Source organism: Choloepus didactylus, chromosome 2, assembly GCF_015220235.1.
Source record: "Choloepus didactylus isolate mChoDid1 chromosome 2, mChoDid1.pri, whole genome shotgun sequence".
In the NCBI taxonomy this organism is placed as follows: Eukaryota; Metazoa; Chordata; class Mammalia; order Pilosa; family Megalonychidae; genus Choloepus; species Choloepus didactylus.
The window spans coordinates 195,364,870-195,390,222 of NC_051308.1; the positions used below are offsets into that span (position 1 = coordinate 195,364,870).

General features: G+C 38.9%; 1 protein-coding gene across 1 annotated transcript in view; it reads left to right on the plus strand.

The window, feature by feature from the left end:
- Positions 1 to 25,353, plus strand: part of TXNDC12 (thioredoxin domain containing 12) — a 46,531-nt gene continuing 21,178 nt past the window's right edge. Inside the window, exons 1-2 of the mRNA XM_037827239.1 lie at positions 1 to 419; positions 24,162 to 24,222. Coding sequence (XP_037683167.1) covers positions 314 to 419; positions 24,162 to 24,222 — 167 coding nt within the window. The 5' untranslated portion in view covers positions 1 to 313. The remainder of the gene's footprint in view (positions 420 to 24,161; positions 24,223 to 25,353) is intronic.

Here is a 25,353-nt window from a genome sequence, read left to right on the forward strand (position 1 = left end):
TTCCACTATCTCGGCCACTTCCCATCTCGGTGCCCGGACCTGGACATACCGAATCTGGGGGAAACAATTCGTGCTCAAGGGCAATTCCCCCATCCTTCCCCGCCTACGTGATCTGCACCTTTAAACTCACTTGGTTCCAAACGGGACCCTGGAGGCACCACCCACATCCGTCTAACATCACTTCCTTCAGGCCTTGGAAAAAAAATTCTGGGAACGCGAGGGGTGATTGACCACGCTCGGAGAACAGTACGGACTTTCTGCTAGGGCTCCAACCCTTCGTCTCTCAGCCGGGTGGCCCCGCGTACCTACCGTTATGGAGCTACGGCCTCGTTTCGGGGCCACCTGTTCGCATATCGCTTTGGGCTTCTGTTTCCTGCTGCTCGCCACCTCTACTGATGGACACATTGGCCTTGGAAAGGGTCAGAACGCGTTCTTATCTTAATCTTTACTGATCCTGGGTCCCAGCACCGCCCCCCACCCCGTTCTATCTTAGAGGCCACGCCAGATTTCTTTTTATCGTCCAACCGCTCCAAGATTTTGAGGGAGATTTCTTGAGGTAGGGAGTAGCGGGTTGAGGGAATGTTGAGATGGGGAAGTTGTACTTGGGGCCTCCTAAATTCTTGGGTTGAGGGAAGGAATGGTCCTTAAATCAGGAAAAGCATTTTAAGAGCCCAGCACTTGATAGGCCCTCAGGAAGGGTCACCTTCCCTCTTGGGAGAAATGGGATCGTTAGGGACCTGCTTATGCAGAAACCCCTGCCTGAAGATTCCTTTCCTCACCTCTTCCCGGAAGAGGAGGGTCACTGCTTCCTCCTTGCCCTGGGAGGACAGCACCAGCATCCCAAGGAGGTTTTTCTGGTGAATAAGGAACGACCAGGTGAAGGCTACGTGGTCTGAGTCACCAACAGTTTTCTTGGTGTGGCTCAGCCAGTGTGTCTAAAGAAACTCATTTTTTTTTTTTTTTTAAGGAGGGGACAGTGGTTATGAATTGAGGGCAGAAGATGTGACTAGTTTGCTTCCCTGTTCCCTACCCAATCCCCTCACCTACATCCTCATTCTAGGCTTTATCACTTTATCCTCACCAACTTTTTCTTAGTTGAAAGTTGGATTGGCTGTACTGTGTACTCAGGGTTTATGCTTTTCTAGGTGGGTGAGCTGGGGCATGGACCCCCCTCCACCACATTCCAGTTTTTTACCTTTGACCTTACTGTATGAAGTGACTGCTGCAGTCTTATTGCTGTTTTTAATTCTGTTTTTTCTTGTCCACCCTGTTTGCACATTTCTTTGTAGGTGATGAGATTGGGTGGACATTCAGTATTCCTAAATGTAGTTACTTCTTCATTCTATATTTGAGCATTCTTATTCTAGGCACTGTCCTAGGCACTGGGGATGTAGCAGTGAATAGGACAGACAAGGTCCCTGCTCTCACAGGAGCTTATATTCAAGTTGGAGAGACAGAAAGTAGACACATGAACAAGATAATTTGAGCTAGAGATAGGCGCTGGGAAGAAAATGAGACTCTGATGACGTAGAAGGGTTTGGGGGATGGAGACGCTGACATTAGTTAAGAAGGTCAGGGAAGGCTTCTCTGAGGAGGCGATGTGTAGGTTTCCATCTTGGTGAGTACTTTTAGGCCAGCATGTTTTAAATATTGAAAATCCTATTTTAAAACAGAGTGCTGTATAAAATTATAAGGACCCTCCCTGACTGATCTGTTTTTCAGTACCGAGGGAAGCAAGTATAGTGTTGGGAGTGCGGGTTTAGAATGAGCTGGAATTTGTTCTGCCCTTGATCAACTAACTGAATGGCCTTTGGCAAGTTGCTTAACCTCCCAAAGTCTCAGTGCTTTATCTGCAAAATGGGGCCTCAGCTGAGCTGCTTACCTGTCCAGGTGATCCTTCTGCACGAGCTTGTTTGGGGGCTTCCTCACAGTATGGTAGCTGAATTCCAAGTGTGACTGTCCCAAGAGATCAAGGTATAAACACATGGTATTTTTGTCATCTAGTCTCAGGAGTTACCTAGCATCACTTCTACTGTTGGGGCAGGTTCAAGGGGAAGGAACATAACCTCGTTTTCCCCAACCCCTACCTCCCTTGGGAGGAGTGTCAAGCCACATTGCAAGGGGTGGGAGATGTCTCAACCATCTTTGGAAAGTATCCTTTGCCATAGTGAGCCAGATGTTTCTGTCTTCTTCACTCATGCTCAGGAATATTTATTGAAAGAAGAAATGAACAGTAGGCACGGAAATTGTGATTCCTGTTCTTTTGCAGCTTACAGCTTGGCATTTGCATGACAGCCTGCTATGCAGGAGCACATGGGTGGGGTGGGGGTGGGGGCATGAGGCGGGGGCTGTGTTGTGATCACTTAATATTGTGTAACACACTTAAAAGGCATTCAGAAAATGTAACTTATTATTTCCTCTTATGGAAGTATATTTAATTAATCCTGAAAGGAATGAATAATAATATTTCAAACTTTTGTTTTATGTACCTCTTGGGTATGGAGTCTTGGGAAATAAATTATGGAAAAGAAGCATGACCTGAGTTAGTGGTTAAAGAAAACCTTGATGAAAGGGATTTCTTCCCAGATGTTTAAGTAGCTCTGGCTCTTTCCAGAATGTGGCCTGGTGGTGTGCAGAGAGGAGAGACTGAATGAACCCACTGTCATTAAGAAGAGGAGGTACAGTGGTGTGAACTATGCATTGACTAGGAATTAGAAAGTCTGTGTTTTAAAGTCAAGCAATTTAGCCAGCTGTGGCCTGCCCTGGATACCATTTATTAAATGAGAGAGTTAGAGCCCTTCAAGCTATAACATTATAGAATTCTAAAGTAATTTCATTGATCTACATGTACCAAAAATTTGGAATACATCACCTGTGGCAAGAAGTAGGATGACTAATGTTTAATGTATATTTACTATATTCCATGCACTGTTCTGTGCATTTTTCACATATTGACTAGTTTAGTTCTAATAGTGATATATGATAGATATTTTTTATCATTATTAATATTTCACAGATGAAGGATAAGCCGTTAGTGGGGACGGTTCATGTGCTTTCCTGCCTGAAGCAAAAAATGGATGACTTTGTCAAGTCTCCCAAATAAAAATTTGGCACTAACTTGTATGCCGTGTTTACCTCCCATAAAATAATTATTCGCATTCACAATGACCCTATGGGATAGATATTTTTATTACCCATATTTTGCATTTGTGGAAAGAGTTAAGTGGCTGAACTAGGATTCCAACCCGGATCTATTTGACTGCAGGCAGATCTGTTTAGCCACTATGTTGTTCTACTCAGGCTGCCAGCTCTGATGCTTGACCTTTTTTGTTATTTAGATTTCATCAGCTGGGAGGGGGGTGGATAATAATTTTCTGCTGTCTTTAATTTATACTCTTGAAAGAGATTTTAGGATGTAGTACTTAGATTCTGATGTAAATATTGTGTTTGGAAATGGTCGGTTTTCCTTTTTTTTTCCCCCTTTTTAAATTAATGTTTTAGAGAAGGAGATGCTGACATGGGAGCTATTAGCTCACTTTGCAGATAACTGGCATAAATTAAATGGTTGTTCAGGCGACATTTTTAGAAATTGGACTGTCTTCAGATGTTCCACGTTGGCATGGGTATGAGCCTAGGTGGTGCTGGAGAGCGGATGATTTTAGTAACAAGGTAAACACTGCACCTTTTCAAGTTATTTTTTTTTTTTATCTTCATTTTATTGAGATATATTCACATACCACACAGTCATACAAAACAAATCGTACATTCGATTGTTCACAGTACCATTACATAGTTGTACATTCATCACCTAAATCAATCCCTGACACCTTCATTAGCACACACACAAAAATAACAAGAATAATAATTAGAGTGAAAAAGAGCAATTGAAGTAAAAAAGAACACTGGGTACCTTTGTCTGTTTGTTTCCTTCCCCTATTTTTCTACTCATCCATCCATAAACTAGACAAAGTGGAGTGTGGTCCTTATGGCTTTCCCAATCCCATTGTCACCCCTCATAAGCTACATTTTTATACAATTGTCTTCGAGATTCATGGGTTCTGGGTTGTAGTTTGATAGTTTCAGGTATCCACCACCAGCTACCCCAATTCTTTGGAACCTAAAAAGGGTTGTCTAAAGTGTGCGTAAGAGTGCCCACCCGAGTGACCTCTCAGCTCCTTTTGGAATCTCTCTGCCACCGAAGCTTATTTCATTTCCTTTCACATCCCCCTTTTGGTCAAGAAGATGTTCTCCGTCCCACGATGCCGGGTCTACATTCCTCCCCAGGAGTCATATTCCACATTGCCAGGGAGATTCACTCCCCTGGGTGTCTGATCCCACGTAAGGGGGAGGGCAGTGATTTCACCTTTCAAGTTGGCTTAGCCAGAGGGAGAGGGCCACATCTGAGCAACAAAGAGGCATTCGGGAGGAGGCTTTTAGGCACAACCATAGGGAGGCCTAGCCTCTCCTTTGCAGCAACCGTCTTCCCAAGGGTAAAACTTATGGTAGAGGGCTCAACCCATCAAACCACCAGTCCCCTATGTCTGTGGTCATGTTAGGAACCATCGAGGTGGGGTAGGCGAATACCCCTGCATTCTCCACAGGCTCCTCAAGGGGGCACTCAAGTTATTTTTGAAGAAAAGGAAAGGATCCAGGTTTCCTGATCTGAAGTCAGAGCCTCACTCTGCTTTGGTGAAGCAGCATTCCTTCATTTATTCATGTAATCTGTGCCAGAGAGGTAGTAAAATGTAGTGAGTAGTTGATGTATAGACTCTGGAACCAACACAATCACTAGAGTTGTAATGCCAGCTCTGCCACTAACTGCCAGTGTATCCTTGGGTGAGCTATTTAACTTCAATTTTCTTATCTATAAAATGGAGAATATAAGAGTTTCTACCTCATAAGGTTATTGTGAGGATTAAATAAGATAATATGTGTAAAAGCATGAAAAGCAGTAGCTGGCACATAATAAATGCCTTATAAGTATTAGGGATTATTAATGTTATCATGATATTATCATTGTAATTATCACATAAAGTCAGCACTCAGTAAATGACGGTGATTATTACTATTATAATGAAAAATTCCGATGTATTTTTTTTAATTTAAGCTTTTTATTTTGAAATACTTTCAAACTTACAGAACAGTTACAAAAGGAATACAGTCCCCATACCAAGAGCTCCAACATACCTCTCTCCCCAACAGATACCCAGTTCCACCAATTTTAATGTTTTGCCACATTTGCTGTATCGTGCTATCAGTTATCAATCCATTTCTCTATCTATCCATTTAACTGTCTATCTGCCTGTCAGTGTTTATCTATTATTCCATTTTCTGAACACTTGAGTGTAGATTGTATACATCCTGTTCCTTGAACACTTAATACTGCCATGTACATTTGATAAGAAAAAGGATATTCACTATGTATCTACTTTAAGTGCAGTTATTAAGTTTAAGCAATTTAACATTGATCTAAAGTTATAGTCTATATTCCAATTTTTAAATATGTTGCAATAATGTCCTTTTGAACTTTCTCTCCTCCCTGGTTAGATCCTGTCCAGGGATTATTGTCATTGTCTCTTTAGTTGCTCTTTATTGTTTATTGTGGGAATATATATATATACACACAACATAAACTTTCCCATCTCAACCACTCCCAAGCATACCATTCAGTGGGATTAATCACATCCACTGTGTTGTGGTCCCCTCACCACCCTCTACCGGCAAAATTTTACCATCTCCCCAAACAGAAATCTTGCACCCATTTTGCATTAACTTCCCATTCCTCCTATTCCCCATCCCTAGCAAACCTTACTCTAATTTCTGTCTCTATGGGCTTACATGTTCTCCAATATTTTCTGTGTAGGTATCATAGGGCTTAAATTTAACATCCTAAATCTGTAACAGTCTTGTTTGTTTTGATACCAACTTAACTTCAATAGCATACACAAACTATATTCCTATACTCTTTGGTCCCCCTATCTTTAGGTAGTTCTCATTCACAAATTACAAGTTTATACATTATGTGTCCAGAACCACTGACTTATCACTACATTTTATGTATATGCCTTTTTAGATCCTGTAGGAAGTAAAAAATACAAGTCAAAAATATAATAATACTGGCATTTATATTTACCCATGTCATTATCCTCACTGGCGATCTTTATTTCTTTATGCAGCTAACATCTATTGTCTAGTGTCCTTTCCTTTCAACCTGCAGAACTCTCTTTAGTATCTCCATCTAGGGTGAGGAACTCCTTCAACTTTTGTTTATCTGGGAATGTCTTAATATCTCCTTCATTTTGATAGACAGTTTTGCTGGATATAGAATTCTTGGTTGGCAGTTTTTAGATTTCAGTACTTTAAATATGTCTTCCTACCGCCTTCTTACCTCAATTGTTTCTGAAGAGAAATTGGCACTTAATTCTTATTGAGGCTGCCTTGTATGTGACACATTACTTCTCTCTTGTAGTTTTCAGAATTCTCTCTTTTATCTTTGGCATTCGACAGTTTGATTATAAGATTATGTGGTGTGGGTCTGTTTGGGTTTATCCTGTTTGGAGTTCATTAAGTATCTTAATGTGTATATTCCAGTCTTCCATTAAATTTGGGAAGTGTTCAGCCATTATTTCTTTGAATATTCTCTTTACCCCTTTCTTTCTTCACCTTCTGGGAATCATATAGTATGTATATTGGAATGCTTGATGGTGTCCCACAGGTTCTTCAGCCCTTGTTTGGTTTTCTTCATTCTTTCCTCTTTCTGTTCCTCAGATTGCACGATTTTAATTGTCTTATCTTCAAGATTCTTTCTTCTGCCAGCTCCAATCTTCTGTTAAACCCCTCTAGGGAATTTGTAATTTCTGCTACTGTGGTCTTCAGCTCTCCTTGGTTCCTTTCATAATTTCCATCTCTCTATTGCTCCTCTCTGTGTTCATCTATTGTTGTCCTGATTTCCTTTAGTTATTTGTGTTTTCCTTTAGTTCTTTGAGCATACTTCAGACAATTATTTTCACTTCTTTTTCTGGATTGTCCCAGGTTTGATCCTCCTCATTGATGGTTTCTTTAATCTTTTCCTTTGCATGGGCCACTGCTTCCTATGTCTTTGTATGTTTTGTAATCTTTTATTGAAACCTGAGCATTTTGATATGTTAGTGTGTTATCTCTGGAATTTAGACTCTGAGGTGTCTGTTGCTTAAGGTTGTAGCCAGTTAGTGCTATGACAGAGCTTTCCTTGAATGCCAGGAGCTAACAAAAAAGAAGGAGAAGGAGAAGGAGTGGGAGGTGGGTAGGGGAGAGGGAGAAGAGAGGGAGAAAGAGATAGAGAAAAAGAAAAAGAAAAAGAAGGTAAAAAAGAAAACACCTTTCCCAGTCTTTGCAGATTGACCTATGTGAATGCTCTCCTTCAGAGCTTATTCATATAGTGAATTTGGAGAATAGCTTCAGGCCAAAAGTGAGGGGCTTCTCTGATCCTTTCTGCACATGTGTCTTGTCTTGGGCATGTGCATGTGACCCTGGGGAATTTCCCGTCTACACGGAATGTCCCCTCTTTCTTAGGAAACAATTTCCTTATGATCCCAGGTACTGCATTGTGTGTCCTTCAGCCAGCAATGCTTGCTCTAGGCATCCACTTGACTGCTGTCCCACAGCGTTCTGTAGGAGATCTCTGTGAGCTGCCTTCTACATGTAGAGCAAGTTCTAGGAGGGGAGAATGTGACCAGTGTCCTGGTTCAGTCCCTCAGGCCATCACCAGAGAGACTGGGCCAGGCATACATACTCCAAGTATGTGTGCAAGGGTTATTCTCTTCCCTCTGGGACCTAGACTAGTGATCTACCAAGCCAGTAAGGGAATGGGAGAGGGGCCAGCCAGAGCACCAGGAGAGCCTACTGCTTTTTTTAAAAAGCAGTTTTATTCACACATCATACAGTCCATCCAAAGTGCACAATTAGTGGCTCTCAGTATAATCACAGAATTGTGCATTCATCACCACAGTCAATTTGAGAACATTTTCATTGTTCCAAAAAGAAAAATCCCATACCCTTATACCCTCCTATTATTTACACTTAGCATTTGTATGGTACCTTTGTTGCAATTGATGAACGAATATTAAAATATTACTGTTAAATATAGTCCATAGTTTGCATTAGTTGTATTTTCTTGCCTAATTGCTCTGGCTAGAACTTCTAGTACAATGTTGAATAACAGTGGTGACAGTGGACATCCTCTTCTTGTTCTCAATCTTAGAGGGAAAGCCTTCAGTCTTTCACAGTTGAGCACGTTGTTAGCTGTGGGTTTTTCATATATGTCTTTTATCCTGTTGAGGAAGTTTCCTTCTATTCCTATCTTTCAGAGTGTTTTTATCAGGAAAGGATGCTGGATTTTGTCAAATGCCTTTGCTGCATCAATTGAGATGATCATGTGTTTTTTTCTGCCATTGATTTGTTAATGTAATATATTATGTTAACTGATTTTATTGTGGTCAACCAGCTTTGCATATCTGAGATAAAACCCACTTGCTTATGGTGTATAATTCTTTTAATGTGCTATTGGATTTGATATGCTAGTATTTTGTTGAGGATTTCTGCATCTACATTCATCAAATAAATTGGTCTTTAATTTTCTTTTCTTGTACTATCTTTGTCTGGCTTTGGTATTAGGGTGATGTTGGCTTCATAGAATGAGTTAGGTAGTGTTCCCTCTCTTTCAATTTTTTTGGAAGAGTTTGTGAGTGATTGGTATTAATTCTTGGAATGATTGGTAAAATTCACCTGTGAAGCCATCTGGTCCTGGCCTTTTCTTTGTTGGGAAGTTTTTGATAACTATTTTAATCTCTTGTGATTGGTTTGTTGAGGTCTTCTATTTCTTTTATACTCAGCGTAGGTTGTTCGTGTCTTTCTAGGAAATTGTCCATGTCATCTAAGTTGTCTAATTTGTTGGCATAAGTTGTTCATAGTATCCTCTTATCTTTTTTTTTAAATTACTCCGGGGTCAATAGTAATGTCCCCCTCCCTCCCCCATTTCTGATTTTATTTATTTGCATCTTCTTTTTGTCTTTGTCAGTCTAGCTAAGAGTTTGCCAATTTTATTGATTTTATCAAAGAACCAACTTTTAGTTTTGTTGATTCTATTTTTTTTTTTGTTGTTGTTCTCAATTTCATTTATTTCTGCTCTAGTCTTTGTTATTTCTTTCTTTCTGCTTGCTTTGGGGTTAGTTTGCTGCTCTTTTTTTGGTTCCTCCAGGTGTGCAGTTAGGTCTTTGATTTTACTCTTTTCTTCTTTTTTAATGCAGGCACTTAGTGCAATAAATTTCCCTCTCAGCACTGCCTTCATTGCATCCCACATGTTTTGATATGTTGTGTTCTCATTTTCATTTCTCTCTAAATATTTACTAATTTCTCTTGCAATTTCTTCCTTGACCCACTGATTGTTTAAGAATATGTTGTTTAACTTCCATATATTTGTGAATTTTCCCATTCTCTGGCTGTTATTGATTTCCAGCTTCATTCCATTATGATCAGAGAAAATGCTTCAGATAATTTCAGTCTTTTAAAATTTATTGAGACCTGTTTTGTGACCCAACATGTGTTCTATCCTTGAGAATGATCCATAAGCACTTGAGAAAAATGCACATCTTGCTGTTTTGGGGTAAGTGTTCTGTAGATGTCTGTTAAGTCTAGTTCATTTATCATATTATTCAAGTTCTCTGTTTCCTTATTGATCCTCTGTCTAGATGTTCTATTTATTGATGAGAGTGATGTTTTAAAGTCTCCAATTATTATTGTAGAGATGTCTGTTACTCCCTTCTGTTTTGCCAGTGTTTGCCTCAGTGTTCTTCTTAATATCCTTTACCTTTTTTGCCATATTTTTCTTCATCTCCTTGAATTGATTTAGGAGATTTGTTTGAACATCATTGATTAGTTGTTTCAAATCCTGTGTCTCATGTGAAGTTTTAATTTGTTCCTTTGTTTGGGCCATGTCTTCCTGTTTCTTTGTATGGCTTTTAATTTTTTGTTGCTGTCTAAGCATCTGACTTTCTTGATGAATTTACTCTGGAGGTCAGTTTCTCGCTATTGCTTAGGGTTTTCTTGTTTATTGGCTATGTACTAAAGTTCATCTCTGATACTTGGTTCAACTTATGCTAGACTTTTAGAATAACTTGTATTTAACTGATCAGATTTTTTTAGCTCTTATTCATCTGACTCTTGCTCTGGATATATGGTACAATTTTTGAGATTGTACTATTTGTGCAATTGTTTCACCCCCAGGAGAAAGCTTCCTTTTCCCTTCTCCTCCTCTGGGAATGTTAATGTGTTTTGTTAGTTTTTTATTTGCCTCTGTATATATTTAAGACTCCTTTCATTACCTCTAGCTGCTTTTACCTAAAGGGCTAGCTAATTCTGGGAGGAGGGTCCTGCCGGAAAGTACTTTCCAAAGTCAGTTTTTCCCAGTCAAAACATGCCCAGGAACCCACAAAGGGAGTGCAGATTGGTTCCAAAGTGCCTTGGGGAGAATACCTGGAAGCATGCTAATCTTGTCTTTGATGGCTCCCCAAGTCTGTGGTTTCCTGGCCTGCCCAGCAGTTGCCATTCTTCAGCCAACAGTTCTTTGCAATCCTAAGGTGGTACTGTGCCTTTAACTCTCAGCTGACTCCGCCCCTGCTGGGGGGTTGGTTGAGACAAAGGCTGCCAGCGGTTTTTGGCCAGGGCATGTTGAAACTGTTGCTCAGGTCCCAGACCTTGCCATCTGAATTCTCTGATCAAAAGTTGCATACTGCACTGGGCTGTGCCTTCCCCTTTTCTTGGGGAAGAGCTGCCCATCAGCAAACTTCTCCCTGCAGCCCCATGATGGCACTGTGTTTCTCAGTTAGCCTCACTTCTGCTCCTGCTAGGGATGGGGTTGAAATAGAGACTGCTAGCTGCTTTCTGTTCTGGGCTGGTTGAAACTATATCTGTCCTCAGAGCTAGAACCCAATAATCAAAATTTGCTAATCAAAAGCCATAGTGAGTGCCCAGCCATGCCCCCTGCCTTTTCTTGGGGAAGAGCCACACTTCAGCAAACTGTTCCCGGCCACCCTGGGCCACCCCGAGATGTGTCACTAAATTAGCCCTGCTTCCTCACCTGCCTGGGGTGATGTTGAAACAGAGTGCCGACTGCTTTCTGTCCTGGGTGGGTTGAAATTTTAGCTACCCTTGGAGCTAGAACCCAATAATCCAAAATTGCTAATCAAATGCCACTATCATTACCTGTCTTGTGTCCCCCCCCAACATTTTTGGGAAAAAGGACTTCTGTTTCCACCCATGAAGTGGCTCCCAAGGCAGCCCACTACACCAGTGGGGAATGGGCATCAGCCCACACAGTGTGGAGAGATCTACTCACAGATTTTCACCACAGTTTGTCAGTCTCTTCCTTCCACTCTTCACTGGACGGTGTATGGTGTTCATCTGGTCTCTGGAGTCCCCATACAGTTGTTTCAGACTGTTCCTGGCTGTTTACTAACTGCCCAAGAGGACAAACTAAATCCTAGAACTCCCTGTGCTGCCATCTTACTTTCCCTGCTTCATCCCTACTACTTTTAGGTAGCCTTTTTCTTGATTCTGCACTTTCCCTATTACTGTAATCCTTTACCTGTTTTCTGGAGCTTTCAGAAAGATGTTTATGCTAATTCTTGCTGGTTGTTCAGAGCTTCTGTGAGTGACAGAACCCTGAAATATCTCACTCCGCCATCTTGATTGGGGTGGGCACTCCAGACTACTTAATTTTTTTTTTAATGTGGTAAATATATATATTACATAAATTTGCCATTTTAACTATTGTAAGTATAAAATTCAGTAGCATTAAGTGCAGTCACAATGTTGTACAACCATACCACCCTCCATGTCTAAAACTTTTTCATCACCCCAAACAGAAACTCTGTACCCAATTAAGCAATAATTCCAATCCCCCTATCCTTTAGATCCTGGCAACCTCTAATCTACTTTCTATCGCTATGAATTTGCATATTCTATATTTCATGCAAGTGGAATCATACCTATTTGTCCTTTTATGTCCGCCTTCTTTCATTTGGCATAATGTTTTCAAGGTTCGTCCATGTTGTGGCATGGATCAGAACTTTATTCTTTTATATGGCTGAAAATATTTCATTGTATATTTATATACCACATTTTGTTTATTCATTCATCTGTTCATGGACACTTCAGTTGTTTCCACCCTTAGGCTACTGTGAATAATGCTGCTATGAACATTGGTGTACAAATATCTCTTTGAGTCCCTGTTTTCAATTGCTTTAGGTAGATACCAAGGAGTGGAATTGGGGTCATATGGTGATTCTATGTTAAACTTTTAGAGGAGCCATCAAACTGTTTTCCACAGTGGCTACACCATTTTACATTCCCACCAGCAATGCACAAGTGTTCCAATTTTTCCACATCCATAATCAATACTTGTTATTTTCCTTTTTTTTTTGATTATAGCCATCCTAATGAGTGTGAAGTGATATTTCCTTTTGGTTTTGATTTGCATTTCCCAATGACTAATGATGGTGAACATCTTTTTGTGTGCTTATTGGCCATTGTATATCTTCTTTGGAGAAATGGTTATTCAATCCTTTGCCCAATTTTATTTTAACATTTTTTATTGTGAATATAGCTTACATACAGAAAAGTGAAAACTTTCAAAGTACAATTTAACAAGTAGTTAGCAAATTTCAAAGAATATTATGCTTTGCCCAGCTTTTTTTTTTTTTTTTTTTAATCATCATTTTATTGAGATATATTCACATACCACGCAGTCATACAAAACAAATTGTACTTTCGATTGTTTACAGTACCATTACATAGTTGTACATTCATCACCTAAATCAATCCCTGACACCTTCATTAGCACACACACAAAAATAACAAGAATAATAATTAGAGTGAAAAAGAGCAATTGAAGTAAAAAAGAACACTGGGTACCTTTGTCTGTTTGTTTGCTTCCCCTACTTTTCTACACATCCATCCATAAACTAGACAAAGTGGAGTTTGGTCCTTATGGCATTCCCAATCCCACTGTCACCCCTCATAAGCTACATTTTTATACAACTGTCTTCGAGATTCATGGGTTCTGGGTTGTAGTTTGATAGTTTCAGGTATCCACCACCAGCTACCCCAATTCTTTAGAACCTAAAAAGGGTTGTCTAAATTGTGCATAAGAGTGCCCACCAGAGTACCTCTCGGCTCCTTTTGGAATCTATCTGCCACTGAAGCTTATTTCATTTCCTTTCACATCCCCCTTTTGGTCAAGAAGATGTTCTCCATCCCACGATGCCGGGTCTACATTCCTCCCCGGGAGTCATATTCCACGTTGCCAGGGAGATTCACTTCCCTGGGTGTCTGATCCCACGTAGGGGGGAGGGCAGTGATTTCACCTTTCAAGTTGGCTTAGCCAGAGAGAGAGGGCCACATCTGAGCAACAAAGAGGCATTCAGGAGGAGACTCTTAGGCACAAATACAGGGAGGCCTAGCCTCTCCTTTGCAGCAACCGTCTTCCCAAGGGTAAAACTTATGGTAGAGGGCTCAACCCATCAAACCACCAGTCCCCTATGTCTGTGGTCATGTTAGCAACCATGGAGGTGGGGTAGGCGAATACCCCTGCATTCTCCACAGGCTCCTCAAGGGGGCACTACATCTTTTTTTTTTTTTTTTCCTTGTTTGTCTTTTTTCTTCTTTTTTTTTTTTTTTTAACTTTCCCTTCTTTTTTAAATCAACTGTATGAAAAAAAAAGTTAAAAAGAAAACAAACATACAATAAACGAACATTTCAAAGAGACCATAACAAGGGAGTAAGAAAAAGACAACTAACCTAAGATAACTGCTTAACTTCCAACATGTTCCTACTTTACCCCAAGAAAGTTACATAATATAGCAACCTTTCTGTGAACTTGTTCCTACTATATCCATCAGAAATTAACAGACCATAGTCATTTCTGGGCATCCCCAGAACGTTAAATAGCTTATCTGTTCTTCTTGGATTATTGTTCCCCCTTCCTTAATTGCTCTCTACTGCTAGTTCCCCTACATTCTACATTATAAACCATTTGTTTTACATTTTTCAAAGTTCACATTAGTGGTAGCATATAATATTTCTCTTTTTGTGCCTGGCTTATTTCGCTCAGCATTATGTCTTCAAGGTTCATCCATGTTGTCATATGTTTCACCAGATCGTTCCTTCTTACTGCCGCGTAGTATTCCATCGTGTGTATATACCACATTTTATTTATCCACTCATCTGTTGAAGGACATTTGGGTTGTTTCCATCTCTTGGCAATTGTGAATAATGCTGCTATGAACATTGGCGTGCAGATATCTGTTCGTGTCACTGCTTTCTGATCTTCCGGGTATATACCGAGAAGTGCAATCGCTGGATCGAATGGTAGCTCTATATCTAGTTTTCTAAGGAACTGCCAGACTGACTTCCAGAGTGGCTGAACCGTTATACAGTCCCACCAACAATGAATAAGAGTTCCAATTTCTCCACATCCCCTCCAGCATTTGTAGTTTCCTGTTTGTTTAATGGCAGCCATTCTAACCGGTGTTAGATGGTATCTCATTGTGGTCTTAATTTGCATCTCTCTAATAGCTAGTGAAGCTGAACATTTTTTCATGTGTTTCTTGGCCATTTGTATTTCCTCTTCAGAGAACTGTCTTTTCATATCTTTTGCCCATTTTATAATTGGGCTGTCTGTACTATTGTCATTGAGTTGTAGGATTTCTTTGTATATGCAAGATATCAGTCTTTTGTCAGATACATGGTTTCCAAAAATTTTTTCCCATAGAGTTGGCTGCCTCTTTACCTTTTTGAGAAATTCCTTTGAGGTGCAGAAACTTCTAAGCTTGAGGAGTTCCCATTTATCTATTTTCTCTTTTGTTGCTTGTGCTTTGGGTGTAAAGTCTAGGAAGTGGCCTCCTAATACAAGGTCTTGAAGATGTTTTCCTACATTATCTTCTAGGAGTTTTATGGTACTTTCTTTTATATTGAGATCTTTGGTCCATTTTGAGTTAATTTTTGTGTAGGGGGTGAGGTAGGGGTCCTCTTTCATTCTTTTGGATATGGATATCCAACTCTCCCAGCCCCATTTGTTGAAAAGACCATTATGGCTCAGTTCAGTGACTTTGGGGGCCTTATCAAAGATCAGTCGGCCATAGATCTGAGGGTCTATCTCTGAATTCTCAATTCGATTCCATTGATCTATATGTCTATCTTTGTGCCAGTACCATGCTGTTTTGGCAACTGTGGCTTTATAATAAGCTTCAAAGTCAGGGAGTGTAAGTCCTCCCACTTCGTTTTTCTTTTTTAGAGTGTCTTTAGCAATTCGAGGCATCTTCCCTTTCCAAATAAATTTGATAACTAGCTTTTCCAAGTCTGCAAAGTAGGTTGTTGGAATTTTGATTGGGATTGCATTGAATCTGTAGATGAGTTTGGGTAGAATTGACATCTTAATGACATTTAGCCTTCCTATCCATGAACATGGAATATTTTTCCATCTTTTAAGGTCCCCTTCTATTTCTTTTAGTAGAGTTATGTAGTTTTCTTTGTATAGGTCTTTTACATCTTTGGTTAAGTTTATTCCTAGGTACTTGATTTTTTTAGTTGCTATTGAAAATGGTATCTTTTTCTTGAGTGTCTCTTCAGTTTGTTCATTTCTAGCATATAGAAACATTACTGACTTATGTGCATTAATCTTGTATCCCGCTACTTTGCTAAATTTGTTTATTAGCTCTAGTAGGTGTATTGTTGATTTCTCAGGGTTTTCTAGATATAAGATCATATCATCTGCAAACAATGACAGTTTTACTTCTTCTTTTCCAATTTGGATGCCTTTTATTTCTTTGTCTTGCCGGATTGCCCTGGCTAGCACTTCCAGCACAATGTTGAATAACAGTGGTGACAGCGGGCATCCTTGTCTTGTTCCTGATCTTAGAGGGAAGGCTTTCAGTCTCTCACCATTGAGTACTATGCTGGCTGTGGGTTTTTCATATATGCTCTTTATCATGTTGAGGAAGTTTCCTTCAATTCCTACCTTTTGAAGTGTTTTTATCAAAAAGGGATGTTGGATTTTGTCAAATGCTTTTTCAGCATCTATTGAGATGATCAATTGATTTTTCCCTTTCGAGTTTTTAATGTGTTGTAATACATTGATTGTTTTTCTTATGTTGAACCATCCTTGCATGCCTGGAATGAACCCCACTTGGTCATGGTGTATGATTTTTTTAATGTGTCTTTGGATTCGATTTGCAAGTATTTTGTTGAGGATTTTTGCATCTATATTCATTAGGGAGATTGGCCGTTAGTTTTCCTTTTTTGTAGCATCTTTGCCTGGTTTTGGTATTAGATTGATGTTAGCTTCATAAAATGAGTTAGGTAGTGTTCCATTTTCTTCAATGTTTTGAAAGAGTTTGAGTAAGATTGGTGTCAGTTCTTTCTGGAAAGTTTGGTAGAATTCCCCTGTGAAGCCATCTGGCCCTGGGCATTTATTTGTGGGAAGATTTTTGATGACTGATTGGATCTCTTTGCTTGTGATGGGTTGGTTGAGGTCTTCTATTTCTTCTCTGGTCAGTCTAGGTTGTTCATATGTTTCCAGGAAATTGTCCATTTCTTCTACATTATCCAGTTTGTTGCCATACAGTTGTTCATAATATCCTCTTATAATTTTTTTAATTTCTTCAGGATCTGCAGTTATGTCACCTTTTTCATTCATTATTTTGTTTATATGGGTCTTCTCTCTTTTTGATTTTGTCAGTCTAGCTAGGGGCTTGTCAATCTTGTTGATCTTCTCAAAGAACCAACTTTTGGTGATATTTATCCTCTCTATTGTTTTTTTGTTCTCTATGTCATTTATTTCTGCTTTAATCCTTGTTATTTCTTTTCTTGTACTTGGTTTAGGATTGGTTTGCTGTTCATTTTCTAGCTTCTTCAGTTGATCCATTAGTTCTTTGATTTTGGCTCTTTCTTCCTTTTTAATATATGCGTTTAGTGCTATAAATTTCCCCCTTAGCACTGCTTTTGCTGCATCCCATAGGTTTTGGTATGTTGTGTTTTCATTTTCATTCGTCTTTGTATATTTAGCAATTTCTCTTGCTATTTCTTCTTTAACCCACTGATTGTTTAGGAGTGTGTTGTTTAACCTCCAGGTATTTGTGAATTTTCTAAGTCTCTGATGGTTATTGACTTCTAATTGTATTCCATTGTGGTCAGAGAATGTGCTTTGAATAATTTCAATCTTTTTAAATTTATTGAGGCTTGTTTTATGTCCCAGCATATGATCTATTCTGGAGAAAGTTCCGTGAGCACTAGAAAAGTATGTGTATCCTGGTGATTTGGGATGTAATGTCCTGTAGATGTCTGTTAAATCTAATTCATTTATCAGATTGTTTAGGTTTTCAATTTCCTTATTGGTCTTCTGTCTGGTTGATCTATCTATAGGAGAGAGTGATGTGTTGAAGTCTCCCACTATTATTGTGGAAACATCAATTGCTTCCTTTAGTTTTGCCAATGTTTCTCTCATGTATTTTGTGGCACCTTGATTGGGTGCATAGACATTTACGATTGTTATTTCTTCTTGCTGAATTGCCCCTTTTATTAGTATGTAGTGGCCTTCTTTGTCTCTCAAAACATCCCTGCATTTGAAGTCTATTTTATCTGAGATTAATATTGCTACACCTGCTTTCTTTTGGCTGTAGCTTGCATGAAATATTTTTTTCCATCCTTTCACTTTCAGTTTCTTTGTGTCCCTGTGTCTAAGATGAGTCTCTTGTATGCAACATATTGATGGTTCATTTTTTTTGATCCATTCTGCGAATCTATATCTTTTAATTGGGGAGTTTAATCCATTTACATTCAACGTTAAAACCGTGAAGGCATTTCTTGAATCGGCCATCTTATCCTTTGGATTATGTTTGCCATATTTTTCCCTCTCTCTATTAATATCCTTTATTGTACCCATACCGAATCTCTTTAGTACTGAACCTTTCTCCAGGTCTCTCTGTCCTGTCTTTGTTTCTCTGTCTGTAGGGCTCCCTTTAGTATCTCCAGTAGGGCAGGTCTCTTGTTAGCAAATTCTCTCAGCATTTCTTTGTCTGTGAAAAATTTAAGCTCTCCCTCAAATTTGAAGGAGAGCTTTGCTGGATAGAGTATTCTTGGCTGGAAATTCCTCTCACTCAGAATTTTAAATATATCGTGCCACTGCCTTCTTGCCTCCATGGTGGCTGCTGAGTAGTCACTACTTAGTCTTATGCTGTTTCCTTTGTATGTGGTGAATTGCTTTTCTCTTGCTGCTTTCAGAACTTGCTCCTTCTCTTCTATGTTTGACAGTGTGATCAGTATATGTCTCGGAGTGGGTTTTTTTGGTTTTATTCTATTTGGAGTTCGCTGAGCATTTATGATTTGTGTATTTATGTTGTTTAGAAGATTTGGGAAGTTTTCCCCAACAATTTCTTTGAATACTCTTCCTAGACCTTTACCCTTTTCTTCCCCTTCTGGGACACCAATGAGTCTTATATTCGGACGTTTCATATTATCTATCATATCCCTGAGGTCCATTTCGAGTTTTTCAATTTTTTTCCCCATTCTTTCTTTTATGCTTTCATTTTCCATTCTGTCATCTTCCAGGTCACTGATTCGTTGTTCAACTTCCTCTAGTCTTGTACTATGAGTGTCCAGAATCTTTTTAATTTGGTCAACAGTTTCTTTAATTTCCATAAGATCATCCATTTTTTTATTTAGTCTTGCAATGTCTTCTTTATGCTCTTCTAGGGTCTTCTTGATTTCCTTCATATCCCGTACTATGGTCTCATTGTTCATCTTTAGTTCTTTGAGTAGCTGCTCTAGGTGCTGTGTCTCTTCTGGTCTTTTGATTTGGGTGCTTGGGCTTGGGTTATCCATATCGTCTGGTTTTTTCATATGCTTTATAATTTTCTGTTGTTTTTGGCCTCGTGGCATTTGCTGAACTTGATAGGGTTCTTTTAGGGTTTGTAGACCAGTTGAAGTCCTTATCTCTAATTTATCAGATCTACAGCTTCGTGGAGTACACTTTCTCTAACTAACCAGCAGGTGGCGTCCACGAGCCACCTGTTCTCCACAAGCCAGATCTCCCCTGCTTAGCCTTTTTGGTGAGTGGAGGAGTGAGTCTTGTGGGGCCCAATTGGTGTACCAAGCTTGCGTGTGTAGTTGGTGTTGCCTGCCTGCCCTGTATGTGGGGCGTGTTTCTGGGCAGTCGGGGAGGGGGGGTGGCCCTAACAATCAAATCTCCCTGATGATCCTAGAGTTTTAAAGCTGCTGCAATAGTCTAATCCTTCAGTTCAGTCCTGCCACAGTTTGTCTCTTTGCCCAGCTTTTAATTGGACTTTTTGCCTTTTTGTTGTTAAGTTGTAGGAGTTCTTTATAAATTCTGGATGTTAAAATGTTATCTGATATATGATTTGCAATTATTTTCTCCAGTTCTGTAGAGTGTCTTTTCACTTTCTTGATAATGTCCTTTGATGCACAAATGTTTTTTAATTATGATGAAGTCTAGTATATTTATTTTTAATTTTGTTGCTCATGCTTTTGGTGTCATAGCTAAGAATTCACTGCCAAATCCAAGGTTATGAAGATTTTCAAGTGTACTTTTTAAAGGAAATATACTTTTTCAAAGGAATTTTATACATTCAGTGGACTGTTTCAAATTACACCCCTCGACTTACTGTTAGGGGTACTGGAGTAGAACAGCTTGAGAGTTATTGGGGTGCTGGCAAAGGATGCTATTAAGGAGTCAGGAGACCTAAATTCTGGTTTTAGTTTTCTTTTTGTCTTGCATAGCCTCTTCCCTTTTCTAGGCCTCAGTAAAATGAGAAGATTGGACTACTTTATCTCTAGGGTTATGTTGTCCAATACAGTAGCACCAGCCATAAGTGGCTATTTAAATTATAATTAAAATTAATTCAAATAGAATAACATAAAACTTCAGCCCCTCAGTTGTTTTAGCCATATTTTTAGTGCTCAATAGCCGATGTCCTATTGACACAGTACTGCTTCAGAGTCTCTCAGCAGTAACCTCTTATGACTGTAAGCTTTGTCACTTACGTTCTGAGTAGCCCAGTGTTATGAAGAAATTTCATTTTGCCTGATATTTATCTAGCTTCCCTGACTTTCTTTTAGTTTACATTTGCCTGGTATATATTTTTCAATCATTTTACTTTTGACTTTTACAAGTCTTTCTGTTTTAGGTGTGCTCTTGTAAACAACATAGAGGTAGATTAAAAAAAAAAAATCTGGCAATTTCTGTCTTTTGACTTTAACAGGCAAGTGTAGTCCACTTAAGTTTGTTGTGATTATTGACAGAGTTGGTCTTGTTTCTCCAATTCAGTTCCATCTCTACCGCATTTTCTATGCTTTTTTCTCCTTTCTTTGCCATTTCTTTGGGGGCTTGAGTATTGTTTGTTCTTCTTTTATTTTCTTATTTTGTTATGTTCTTTATTAACTTGGAAGTTGGTACTCTAGTTCTTTTCTTTAGTGATTATTCAAGAATTTTTGTATCTCACATACTTAACAAACTCTAACATTAATACCTTGAATGTTCCCAACAGTGAGGAGGCCTTTGAACATTTTAAGTTTAGTCATCCCCACCTTACTTATAAGCAATCATTGTCCAGTGTTTTAGTTGTCTTTTAACTCTACAAATTGAGTGTTAAAAATGTTTATACAAACAATAGTTAAATTTTTCTACATGTTTACCAGTTTATTTGCTTACTGTTTCTTTTGGTATCTAGATTTTATTCTGGGATAACTTCCTTCCTGAAATGTGTCCTTTAGCTATGCCTTTATCCTCTTTATCTTTTTGCCCTTTTAACTTTTCTTTCTGAGAAGATTATTTCATACTTCCGTTTCTCTTTTCAAATCTCTGGTATGTCTTTCCCAATCCTTACTCTCAGCTGGTAACCATGCTTCCTATTTAACAGAACACAGAAGGAATCAGAGGGGCCTTTCAAAAATTCTCCCTACTCCGTCTACCTACTTCTAGTTCCAGTGCCCTTGTAGTCTTCCTTCTTTGTTGTTGCTGGATAAACTAGCCAGGCTCCTAGCAAAGACTGATCCCTCTGTTTGAGTACTAAATCCCATCTCCTCTCACTTACTCAACAAAATTTTATCATGCTCTCCTCTCATCCAGTATCATCAGTTTTCCTATCTTTACAGTGTCATTTCTGTCAGCTTCTAACATCCTATACTTTCTTCCATATTGAATAAAAACCCATTCTCAATACTCAGGCCACTAGAGCTATTGCCCCAATATTGCAGAATTCTTTGAAAAATTTGTATGCACTTGCTCTCTAATTCCTCTCTTCCTGGGGCATCTTGATCTTGCTCTAATTATGCTTTCATCCTCACTCCTGTTTTGAAACTGGTCTTGTAAGGGTCACTAATATTCTCCATTTGCTAGCTCAGTCAGTTCTGATTTAGCAGCAGCATTGCACTCAGTTGAGCATCTTTCCTTCTTCAAACATCTTTTTCACTTGGATTCTAGGACTCGACATACTGGTTTTCTGGCTGCTTCTTCTCATGTCCTCGCCTGATTCTTCATTTTCCCTAACTTCAGAGTGCTCCAGAACCCAGCCTTTGGATTCCCTCTCCATCTATGCCCACTTTCTTATGGTGATCTTATTCAGTCTTAGGCTTTAAGAAACATCCATTTGCTGATAACTCTTCCCTGAATTCCAGACTCAAATATTCAGTTATTCTACCTATCTAATTGGAGGTCTAATAAGTATCTCAAAATTAACATATCCAAATCCAAACTTTTAATGTTCCTCTCCAAAACCCACCCTAGCTGCTCTCTTCTCCATCACTGTTATTGGCAACTCCATCCTTCTAGTTGCTCAGGCCAAAAACCATAGAGTCACCCTTGACTTCTCCTTTGCTCTCTCCCCATATCCTTAGCAAAATCCTGTTGACTTTGCCTTCAGAATATATCCAGAGTACAGTAATAACTTACTCCCTCTACTACCAAACCCACCATCATCTCTTGCTTGGATTATTTCAGTAGCGTCTTTACTAGTCTCCTTGTTTTTGCCTTGACCCTTTACAGTCTATTTTCAGCACTGAAGCCAGAGAAATCCTGTTAAAACATGAGTCACAGCACATTACTACTCTGCTCAAAACCCTGCAACAGCTTCCATTTCACTGATTAAAAGCCAGAGTCTACAGTGGCCTGAAAGGCCCTGCATTGTCTGTTGTCTTCTTTGCCTCTTTATCTTTACCTCCTTCACTTTGAAAGATTGCACAGTGTAGTGCTTAGAAGCAAGTACTTTAGAACTGACTGCCTCGGTTCAGATCCCAGCTCTGACATTTACTAGCTGTGTGACCTTGGGAAAGTTCTTAAATTTTGTCCCTTGGTTTTCTCATCTGTAAAATGAGATTAATAAGAGTATCTACCTTATAGGGATGTTAATAAGAGTACCTACCTGATAGAGTTGTTATGAGAGTCAATATTGTAAATTATTTAGAATAGTGTTTGGCATATTGTATTAACAGACTTCAAGCTCTGGTCTAGATGAGCGTTTTTTTCTCTGTGGTAGTGCTGATATGGTATAGAAATTAGTTTTGAATTTATTTCTGGGAAAGACAGGTCTGGAAGAAAGTGTAGTAACAGGTAAGTCACAGAATCAAAGTTTAATCCCACCTTGGCCATTTACCTGAAATGTGACCTGGGATAGGTTATGTAACTTCTCTGAGTTTTAGAGGTGTTATTTGTAAATAATGACAATAACTACTACTTATTGATCTTTGACAGTATGTGCTGTGTTAACTTCTCTACATATATTTTCTTATTCAATATTCAGTAAGAACCTTATGAGATATAGGTATCTTAACATGGAAAAAAACTGAAGTTTAGAGAGGTTAGGTAAAAGTGGGTTATATTTTAAGATCAAATTTAAATGCAATAACTTGCAGTATCCCAGGCACATATTAGGTGTTTAATAAATAGCAGCTAGCATTATTATGATCACTAACGTTTTCTTGATATAAAATTATTTATGTAATCGAGCCTAAAAAAAGATTCATTTGCTCTGGGAATATTTTGTTGTGTATTTACTGTGGCCTTGTGTAGTGCTAAATGCTAGGGATATGAGAGGGAACAAAACATATGGTCCCAGCCCTTAGGGAACTCACCTGTGAGTGTAGTAGACAGACATAAACATTTACACTTCAGTCTGAGAAGTGCTATGATGGGGCAAGAATATGGTGCTTTGGGAGTCAGGGAAGATTTACAAAAAGAAATGCCTTCAAAGCTGGTACCTGAAGGAGCTGGAGGTGAGGGTGAGAGGAAAGGAAGAGGGAGCAGTGATTAAGAAGGCGTGGAGGGGAGAGAGTACCTGCTGCATTTAAGGAAATGAAAGTAGTTTCATGTGTAAAGGTTTTAGGAAAAGTGTAGTGATGACACTGGAGAGGTGGACACTTGCTATATTCTGTAAGGCTTTTTAAGCCCCACTATAAGAATTTGAGCTTAATCTTTAGGGCATTGGAATGCCTCTGAAAGGTTTTTGCCCAGCAGTGATGTGATATCACTTTAGCTGAAATGTGGGGGAATAAAAACAATAGCTTTAACCACATTATCTCATTTAATCCTTACACCAGCACTCTGAGGTAGGCATTATTATCTCGATTTTACAGATGAAGAAATTGAGACTGGGAGGGTTTACTTCGCTCACACAAAGTCAAATAGGAAGTGGAGCCATGGGCTCATGTGTCTCTTGACTCTAGAGCTGAATTGTACTGCCTCCAGATAGTAATGGTTTGTTGTGACCTGCTTTATGTTTAATATGTGGAAATTTTTCATCCATTCTTATAGTAGTATCAGCATACTCTGTCATGGTTTACAAAAATTTCACAGCCATTATTTCATTTAATCTCCACGAAAACTGTGAATTAGTTGATGTTATCCCCATTTTACTGATATGAAAACTGCGGTTTGGGAGGTTAAATGACTATCTAAGTTCCCACCCACCTAGAAAGTGGTAGAGCTGAGTCTTGAACACCAGGCTGATGATAGAGGAAGGATTTTTTTGTGTGGGTACTTTGTGAGGATGCCACACTTCTTTTTTGGGTCTGTGCCCTTTGTTCATTGTGTGAATGTTTATAAGGCTCGTTCCTTCCAGGTTTTGGAGATCACATTCATTGGAGGACACTAGAAGACGGGAAGAAAGAAGCAGCTGCCAGGTAAAAGACATGGTTTGAGGCCATTTGTGGGTGTAAAATACTTTCCAGCCATCAATTTAGCATTAATTTCAAGTGAAGGGTTATGCCAAGGCAAAGTGAGAACCGAGTAGTTGCCTGATAACAACAATGCTAGCCAAGATCTATTAAGAGCTTACTACACACTGGGCATTTATCTAAGCCTTTTATATGAACTAACTAATTTATTAATTCTCACAATTCTTTAAAGAATTGTACTGCTATCTTCGTTTTAGAAGATAAGAAAACTAAGACACAGAGCAGTTAAGTAACTTGCCCAAGTTCACACAGCTAGTACTAGTGGCAAACCCTAGAATTCAGGAGCAGGCACTCTAGCTGCAGAACCTGCCCTCTCAACCAAATTACCATATTGTTTAATAGTCTCCAATTGAATTGGTTTAGCCTGTGTACAGACAACTCCTAAAAAGGAAGAATACAAGGCAAAGCAAGACAAGGAAGGCTTTTTGAGAATTTAGGTTCCAAGTTACGGGTATGATGTTTCCGCTAACAATTTGATAATGGGATGAAATGAAATGTCTATGACTTCTTTAAAAAAATTTTTATTGTGGTAATATATGTACAACACAAAATTTCCTATTTTAACCACTTTCATGAGAACAGTTCAGTGAAAGTAATTACATTCATAATATTGTGGTACCATTGCCACAATCCGTTACCAAAATTTTTACCCTAAACAGAAACTCTATACCCATTAATCAATAACTTTTCATTTCCATTCCCTGCCCCAACTCCTGGTAAACTGTAATCTATTTCCTGTCTCTATGTATTTGCTGATTCTAGGTATTTCATATAAGTGGAATCATAATATTTGTCCTTTTGTTTCTGGTTTATTTCACTCAACATGATGTCTTCAAGGTTTATCCATTTTGTATCTCTCCCTTTTTAAAGTTAATTAATTAATTAATTGTTTATTTTATTTTGTGTTTATGCCTTTTTGACTTTTGGGTAAGAGTGATCGGTCCATGAGGTCTCTTTTGCTAACATTTTGGATGTTTGTCTCTCAACATCATTATTCTCTCTTTGCCACTGAATATTGGGAAACTGGTGAAGTGAACCATGCCTCAAGTTTGGGTAAAAAAGCTGTTGACTGCTGTG